Source organism: Mizuhopecten yessoensis, unplaced genomic scaffold (assembly GCF_002113885.1).
Source record: "Mizuhopecten yessoensis strain PY_sf001 unplaced genomic scaffold, ASM211388v2 scaffold11023, whole genome shotgun sequence".
Taxonomy (NCBI): Eukaryota; Metazoa; Mollusca; class Bivalvia; order Pectinida; family Pectinidae; genus Mizuhopecten; species Mizuhopecten yessoensis.
The window spans coordinates 130,824-140,506 of record NW_018408840.1 but is presented as its reverse complement, the minus strand read 5'-3'; the positions used below and the strand labels follow the sequence as shown (position 1 = coordinate 140,506).

The 9,683-nt window shown below is 36.9% G+C and overlaps 1 protein-coding gene across 1 annotated transcript in view; it reads left to right on the top strand.

The window, feature by feature from the left end:
- LOC110464698 (multidrug resistance-associated protein 5-like) overlaps positions 1–9,355 on the top strand; it is a 37,382-nt gene extending 28,027 nt beyond the window's left edge. Inside the window, exons 19-23 of the mRNA XM_021520049.1 lie at positions 6,174–6,357; positions 7,185–7,344; positions 7,568–7,646; positions 8,305–8,418; positions 9,092–9,355. Of these exons, the coding sequence (XP_021375724.1) occupies positions 6,174–6,357; positions 7,185–7,344; positions 7,568–7,646; positions 8,305–8,418; positions 9,092–9,355 (801 nt within the window). The remainder of the gene's footprint in view (positions 1–6,173; positions 6,358–7,184; positions 7,345–7,567; positions 7,647–8,304; positions 8,419–9,091) is intronic.
- The last annotated feature ends 328 nt before the right edge of the window (positions 9,356–9,683 follow it).

The following is a 9,683-nucleotide window of genomic DNA, read 5'->3' as shown; positions in this document are numbered from 1 at the left end:
ACCTTGTCCATTAATGTAAGTTGCTTTCTCCCTCACCGTTTCCATCAATGTCGGTTGAATTGTCACTCACCTTGTCCATCAATGTAGGTTAATCTCTCCCTCACATTGTCAATCAATGTAAATTTAACTATCAGTCACCTTGTAAATCAATGTAGGTTTAACTGTCACAAATTATGTCCAAAAATATAAATTTCTCTATCACTGACCTTGTCCATCAATATAAGTTTAACTGTTACTTTCCTTGTCCATAAATGTAAGTTTAACTGTCACTCACCCTGTACATAAATATAGGTTTAACTGTAACTCACCTTGTCCATCAATGTAAGTTTCTCTATCACTCATCTTGTCCATCAATGTAGGTTTAACTGTCACTCACCATGTCAATCAATGTAGGTTTAACTGTCAGTCACCTTGTCCATTAATATAGGTTTAACTGTCACTCATTATGTCCAAAAATATAAGTTTCTCTATCACTGACCTTTTCTATCAATATAAGTTTAACTGTCACTTTCCTTGTCCATAAATGTAAGTTTAACTGTCACTCACCTTGTACATAAATATAGGTTTAACTGCCACTCACCATGTCCATCAGTGTAAGTTTCTCTGTCACTCACAATGCAAGTTTAACTGTCACTCACTTTGTCCATCAATATAGGTTTAACTGTCACTCACCATGTCCATCCATGTAGGTTTATCTGTCACTCACCTTGTCCATTAATGTAAGTTTAACTGTCCTTCACCTTGTAAATCAATGTAAGTGTAACTGTCGCACACTTTGTCCATCAATATAGGTTTAAATCTCCCTCACCTCGTCCATCAATGTAGGTTTAACTGTCACTCACCTTGTCCATCAATGTAGGTTTAACTGTCACTCATCTTGTCCATCAATATAAGTTTCTCTCTCACTCACCTTGTCCATCAATGTAGGTTTAACTCTCCCACACCTCGTCCATCAATGTAAGTTTAACTGTCCTTCACCTTGTAAATCAATGTAAGTGTAACTGTCGCACACCTTGTCCATCAATATAGGTTTTAATCTCCCTCACCTCGTCCATCAATGTAGGTTTAACTGTCACTCACCTTGTCCATCAATGTAGGTTTAACTGTCACTCATCTTGTCCATCAATGTAGGTTTAACTGTCACTTATCTTGTCCGTTAATGTTAATTTCTCTCTCCCTCACCTTGTCCATCAATGTAAGTTTAACTGTCACTCATCCTGTCCATCAATGTAGGTTTAACTCTCACTTGCCTTGTCCATCAATGTAGGATTAACTGTCACTCATCTTGTCCATCAGTGTAGGTTTAACTGTCACTCCCCTTGTCCATCAAGGTAAGTTTAACTGTCACTCTCCTTTTCCATCAATTTAAGTTTCTCTATCACTCATCTTGTCCGTCAATGTAGGTTTAACTGTCACACACCTTGTCCATTAATGTAAGTTTCTATCTCCTCCCTTTCCTTGTCCATCAATGTAGGATTAACTGTCACTCATCTTGTCCATCAGTTTAGGTTTAACTGTCACTTATTCTGCCCGTTAATGTTACTTTCTCTCTCCCTCACATTGTCCATCAATATAAGTTTCTCTCTCACTCCCCTTGTCCATTAATGTAAGTTTCTCTCTCCTCCCTGACCTTGTCCATCAATATAGGTTTAAATCTCCCTCACCTCGTCCATGAATGGAGGTTTAACTGTCACTTATTTTGTTCACCTTGTCCATCAATGTACGTCTAACTGTCACTCATCTTGTCCATCAGTTTAGGTTTAACTGTCACTTATTCTGCCCGTTAATGTTACTTTCTCTCTCCCTCACATTGTCCATCAATATAAGTTTCTCTCTCACTCCCCTTGTCCATTAATGTAAGTTTAACTGTCCTTCACCTTGTAATACAATGTAAGTGTAACTGTCACTCACCTTGTACATAAATATAGGTTTAACTGTAACTCACCTTGTCCGTCAATGTAAGTTTCTCTATAACTCATCTTGTCCATCAATATAGGTTTTAATCCCCCTCACCTCGTCCATCAATGTAGGTTTATCTCTCCCTCACATTGTCAATCAATGTAAATTAACTGTCGCACATCTTGTCCATCAATGTAGGCTTAACTGTCACTCACCTTGTACATAAATATAGGTTTAACTGTAACTCCCCTTGTCCATCAATGTAAGTTTCACTATCACTCATCTTGTCCATCTATGTAGGTTTAACTGTCACATATTATGTCCAAAAATATAAGTTTCTCTATCACTGACCTTATCTATCAATATAAGTTTAACTGTTACTTTCCTTGTCCATAAATGTAAGTTTAACTGTCACTCCCCTTGTCCATCAAGGTAAGTTTAACTGTCACTCACCTTGTACATAAATATAGGTTTAACTGTAACTCACCTTGTCCATCAATATAGGTTTTAATCGCCCTCACCTCGTCCATCAATGTAGGTTTAAATCTCCCTCGCCTCGTCCATCAATGGAGGGTTAACTGTCACTTATTTTGTTCACCTTGTCCATCAATGTAGTTTTTTCTCTCCCTCACCTTGTCTATAAATGTAGGTTTAACTGTCGCACATCTTGTCCATCAATATAGGTTTTAATCTCCCTCACCTCTTCCATCAATGTAGGTTTAAATCTCCCTCACCGCGTCCATCAATGGAGGTTTATCTGTCACTTATTTTGTCCGTTAATGTTAATTTCTCTCTCACTCACCTTGTCCATCAAGGTAAGTTGAACTGTCACTCACCTTGTCCATTAATGTAAGTTGCTTTCTCCCTCACCGTGTCCATCAATGTCGGTTGTATTGTCACTCACCTTGTCCATCAAGGTAAGTTGAACTGTCACTCACCTTGTCCTTCAATGTTGCTTTAACTGTCCCTCAGCTTGTCAATCAATGTAAGTGTAACTGTCACTCACCTTGTCACCTTGTCCATTAATATAGGTTTTAATCTCCCTCACCTCTTCCATCAATGTAGGTTTAAATCTCCCTCGCCTCGTCCATCAATGGAGGGTTAACTGTCACTTATTTTGTTCACCTTGTCCATCAATGTAAGTCTCTCTATCACTCATCTTGTCTATCAATGTAGGTTTAACTCTCACTCAGCTTGTCCATCAATGTAGGTGTAACTGTCACTCATCTTGTCCATCAGTGTAGGTTTAACTGTCACTCCCCTTGTCCATCAATGTAAGTTCCTCTATCACTCATCTTGTCAATCAATGTAGGTTTCACTTTGTCCATCAATGTAGGTTAATCTCTCCCTCACATTGTCAATCAATGTAAATTAACTGTCGCACATCTTGTCCATCAATATAGGTTTAAATCTCCCTCACCTCGTCCATCAATGTAAGTTTAACTGTCGCACACCTTGGTCATCAATATAAGTTTAACTGTCACTTTCCTTGTCCATAAATGTAAGTTTAACTGTCCTTCACCTTGTAAATCAATGTAAGTGTAACTGTCGCACACCTTGTTCATCAATATAGGTTTTAATCGCCCTCACCTCGTCCATCAATGTAAGTTTAACTGTCGCACACCTTGTTCATCAATATAGGTTTTAATCCCCCTCACCTCGTCCATCAATGTAGGTTTAGCTGTCACTCACCTTGTCCATGAATGTAGGTGTAACTGTCACTCACCATGTCCATCGGTGTACGTTTCTCTGTCACTCACAATGCAAGTTTAACTGTCACTCACCCTGTACATAAATATAGGTTTAACTGTAACTCCCCTTGTCCATCAATGTAAGCTTCTCTATCACTCATCTTGACCATCAATGTAGGTTTAACTGTCACTCACCTTGTCCATCAAGGTAAGTTGAACTGTCACTCACCTTGTCCATCAATGTAGGTTTAAATCTCCCTCACCTCGTCCATCAATGGAGGTTTAACTGTCACTTATTTTGTCCGTTAATGTTAATTTCTCTCTCCCTCACCTTGTCCATCAATATAAGTTTCTCTCTCACTCACCTTGTCCATTAATGTAAGTTTCTCTCTCCTCCCTCACCTTGTCCATCAATGTAGGTTTAACTGTCACGCACCTTGTCCATTAATGTAAGTTTCTTTCCCCCTCACCTTGTCCATCAATGTAGGTTTAACTCTCACTCACCTTGTCCATCAATGTAGGTTTAACTCTCCCACACCTCGTCCATCAATGTAGGTTTAACTGTCGCACACCTTGTCCATCAATGTAAGTTTAACTTTCACAAACCTTGTACATTAATGCAAGTTTCCTCTCCCTCACCGTGTACATCAATGTAGGTTTAACTGTCACTCACCTTGTCCATCAATGTAAGTTTAACTGTCGCACACCTTGGTCATCAATATAAGTTTAACTGTCACTCACCTTGTCCATCAATTTAAGTTTCTCTATCACTCACCTTGTCCATCAATATAGGTTTCTCTCTCTACCTCACATTGTCCATCAATGTAGGTTTAACTGTCACTCACCATGTCCATCGGTGTACGTTTCTCTGTCACTCACAATGTCAGTTTAACTGTCACACGATATATTTCCATTTTGGTCAATATTTGTATCTTTATTTACTGATTTCAGATGACATCTGTTATCCAGTTCTTCGCCCGGATGTTGAATGAGGTGGAATCCAGATTTACAAGTATTGAACGTATAAATGAGTATGAAGTATGCAGCACGACTCTGTTATTTTACTTTACTTTGGTCTCCGTCTCCTTTCTTTTAATTTTATTCAATTTGAGATGTTATGAATTGGTATCATGCTATGTGTACATATTTACAGTGAATAAAATTGACCTACGCAAATAACTGAATCAAGTACTTTATTCCCATATCCTCTAGATGCAGAATGGAAAATGTAAATAAGAATGTAGTCTTTAGTGAGTTTAAATCATCTCATAAACCATTATTTGCCTTTAATTTGGTTATCTTTCCTATCCTATATTTGTTGAACTAAATTTCCTTTACGACGATATTCAATATAGGAATACATCAATACTCATTTTTATTCGTAATTGTTTAATACACCGAAGAAAACAAAAGGAAACCGGCAAAATATTTTTGTTGCTCTTTCAATCAAGCATTCTGATATCGGACTGGGTAGCCATGTGTGCCCACAACTTATTTTGCGGCGACTTGCAATGCACATTCAGTAAATCGCTTCAGAATTGGACATTGGAAAAGAGCAATGTTTTGGATGAGTCCAAGTTTCGGCTTTATCAACCAGTCGTCGGAGATCGTGTCAAAATATATCCATGAGCGCTTTCACATGCTTGAAAATAACGAAAAGGCGCCTCCGAGGGGGATTTTGTGAGAGTTTGTGGAGGGGGATTTTGTGAGAGTTTGTAGAGGGGAAGCACATGGTTTTAAGGTTCTCCTTTCGTTTAAACTCAATGACATTAAGCGCTGAGTTTTTACGAAGCAATCGACCAATTTCCGGCAGACCAACGCACATTTGCCTGTTGGGAGGCCCGTGGTGACTATCTGACGGCAAACAATGTCCCCCACTAGATTTACCCCTCACATCCCTGATCACTCCATGTTAAAATATGATGCAATTATGTAAAAACAAAAAAGACGTAGCATGACAATTCCGATCAAAATCACGCATAGAACCTTATAACAGAGAGGAGCGTCAATGCTCTGATCAATTCAATACACAAACAAGTACATGTAAACACTGCATGTTAAGGAATAGGGGGAGGTTACACAAGATGTGTATCGGTCCGAAATGCTCTTTTCTTGGAGAGAAGCACACATTGGATCAATTCAGAATTGCAAAAGGATAATTACCATTAAGTTTCCCTAGGGCGACAGAGTTATCATATACCTTGCAAGTGTACCATGATTAAAATCTATAACATTTTAGAAATCCCGTAATGGACCCTTAAATTTCAAATAGCGTTTATATTTTCCGTATGGTTTAAATTGGTATGAAATGATGATTTTAGTGAAGAGTGGAGCCTCTACGGTAAAATAGCAATGCTATCTAAGGTGCAACCCAAAAGTACAACAAGGAAAACACAGCATCCGGCTAATAAGATTTCCCTGCATGTGAAATTGAAATATCTTATTTGAACATGTATCCCTGATCCTTTTTATTATATCAGGGTTCTCTGACTCTCATCCTCGCTTAAAACTTGACAGTCGTCATACTGAGATGCAATTACAATATTTTCCGTTCATGTTTAATGTTGTGACATATCTGTTTAGATCCTCGACATCGAGAGGGAAACTGGGAGTTCGAAAGTAGACGAAAACTGGCCAAGCCAAGGAAGGATAACATTCTCCAATGTGATGATGAAATACCGAAGTGACATGGATCTGGTGCTGCGGAACATCATTTTCGATATCCTTCCCAAACAGAAGGTCGGCATTGTCGGCCGCACGGGAGCGGGTAAGACAAGTTTTAGTTTCAATTATTTGTTGTTTTATTTTGGGGGGTTTTGGGGGTTGTTTTTTATTATTTGACAACACAATATCATACTTGTTCAATACTTCTGTATATTTTGAGAATTTGTTTTAGTTATTACAGGCCTTCAAAATTTGCTTACCGCAGCACATCGACAAAATTAGAAAATTTGATTTCTGAAATGACATCAGATTATTATCAGATCTATGAAAAATAACATTTTGTACATTGAGTTAGACAATACATGTATAGTATTTTGAAAGAATTTTGTTTCTGCCATGAAATATGTATTTGTTATTCAGTTCTATTAAAATTTCATAATCAATTGATTGTCTCTAAGTTTTATTTTTTAATAATTTGTTTTCGTATTTCAGCGAATTAATAAAAGCTATACTTGAAATCTCATAAACAGCCTTCAGAACTAAACAAAAATAGCATTGTTGATAAATTCAAAAGCAAAACATTTTATTCGTTTATTTGTTGTTTCTTGATTATTGCATCACATTTGTAAACCAATGTTTTCACCATTCATTTATGTTAATATGAAAGTAAAAAGGCACGAATAAGTATGTTATATATAAAGGCTGAGCAATATAGTTTGCGTTTCTGAATTGAAGCCAGTTCTATAAAACACAATTGGTCAGTTTTATGTACTATCACTATAAATTTCTGGTAAAACTGTGTTTGATATAATTAGTACAAAAATAAACATTACAAATTTGCCTCGTAACTGCCTAATAACTACAAGTTTTCAACTCAATATTGGGAAAAGTCTAATAAACGTCTCTCGCTATGTTTGTTTATGTATATAGGTAAATCTTCCTTGGCCGCGGCGCTCTTCAGATTGACTGATATATCAGGAGGGCAAGTGGTCATTGATGACGTAGAAATTGGAACTGTATCGCGTAAACTTTTGCGTTCAATGTTGTCGTCGATTCCACAAGACCCTGTCCTTTTTGCTGGTACACTGAGGTGAGTTTTGTAAAATAAAAACGATTGTAAACATTCTTTTATAAATTATGAAATTAAGACCTTGATTTCATGGTCCAGTATTTGTTACATTTAGTACATTGGCGTGCCTAGAAGTACTTTTCATCAGTCATTCACAGCAATCATTGTCAACCCTGATGTATGAAGACAGGATTGTTTCTCGTTCTTGGTGAATTAAGTAACACTTTTTCTTTCCTCTCCTCAGATATAATCTCGATCCATTAGGCAAATACACGGACGCAGACATCTGGGCCGCACTGGAACAGGTCCATATGAAAGAAAAGGTGTGTTGTCACCTATATTAGTTTAGTGTTATAATCTTTAAACCTATTAAGCGTATTTTACATACTAGTCTTAAAGTATTTTAATCGCAATATATGGATAGAGTGACGAGCATATAATTACATGTATTGTTTATATTTAGTTTGATAAAAGGATCATATGGCGCATTTGTAGGGGTCTGAATAATGTAAATATTCCCAACGAAGTAGTAGTTCTATTTTGTTTTAAAACTAACATGTTAAACAATGGAATAACAACGTGCATGTTTAACAGTAAAATAAAATACTGTTGACTACAAAACTTTGTATACTACAGCAAAAACAATCATTGCTTTATCTTTTAGGGTCCGTATTCATGTTCTCACGCTCAAGCATGGATTCTGTGCTCAAACCCAATTTCTTGTTACTCGCTTAAACCATGTAAAACACTCAAAAAGCCACATGTAAACATTGAAAACAGTCTCGGGCTTTTAGTTCCTTCAAGGGTTTTTCAAATCATTGACGAAAGAAGACTTTTTTGTTAACTTATAGTGAAAATAAGAAATTCGGTGCGAGCACAAAAAAAGCATGCTTGAGCACGAGAACGGTTTCATGAATACGGACCTAGATCTCCTATTTTTCCTTTGTGAAATTTGTAAGTAATATGTTGTTATTCATTTAGATGAAACTCCTTGAACAGACTCTTTACTTACACATTGCGGAAAATGGAGAAAAATTCTCTGTGGGTGAACGACAACTAATATGTTTGGCACGTGCAATCTTACGTCAAAATAAGGTAGGAATACATTGACGGAAACCCAAAACTTGCAAAGATTAACGAATTAACAAATTACCTACATTATTGTATATCAAAGTGTATACGGAATATAAGGAATGTTATTCTGTAAATAATCAGATACATGACAAGTGTTTATACATAGATCATGTTGTATGAGATATAAAAGAAAACATCAATTTTTCTATAAAGACTATTTAGTATGTACATAGGAAAAATATATATGGAGCCCATCAGAGATTTCTGATTTAGTCGTTTCTGTAATCAATCTTAATGCAAAGTATGACAAGTCTTCGTACTGTCTTTCCAAATTGCTTGTCATTTTTCTGAATAAGGGTTGCTTGCCAAGTTACTTTAAGGAAGAGTTATAAATGAAGGAAATACATTACTTGAAAGAGATAGCTTCCCCATGATGCTTTGATCTCGAGCTTTTCAAATATAAATCAGAAAGATTATCCACCTCGCTATCAGTCATAGTATTTGTTATGTTGATACGTTTTTGCAACATTCCTGGAATAAGCTTCATTTTTTTAAATCCCTGAAAAGGTCCACAACCTTTATTTGATTTGTCTTTTTGTTGATAAAGAGCATGTAGCATGAATTTGGTTTACACAGGAAAGTGGTTTACAACGATTTCCTTGTATTTGTTTTAAATTCTTGTAATGCACTTCAGATCCTCCTCCTAGATGAGGCCACAGCGTCCATCGACACGTCCACAGACGCCTTGATCCAGGAGACGATCCGGGACAGCTTCTCCGACTGTACTGTCCTTACGATCGCTCACAGACTCAACACCGTCTTACATTGTGACGTCATACTAGTTATGGAGGCTGGACGGGTGATAGAAACTGGCAATCCGCAGACGTTGTTACAGAATCCGTATTCACATTTCAGCAATATGATTCGCGCCCAAAATGTGCAGCCAACTGAGGTTTAAGCTGTAGATAACATGTGTTTGAAGAAAATTATAGGCTTTATTATATTTTGGTATGATATTTATCTATTGTTTTTACTATAAGATTGATTCCCCTTGTCAATGACAGATACGTTACATTCCTAATATCAAGTCAATGTTGTGTTCTTTTTACCTATGTGTTATTTTCATCGGGTGACAGGTTCCGTAACATATACGTAAAGCTTGTTCCCCAGTCTGCACTGAACAAACCAGAATTTCTGAATCTGTACTGTCTGTACAATTATAGACTATGAAGAGAGAATCCTTTGTCGGTTGTTATTACGCCAAAACCCTCCCCTAAAATCCGTCT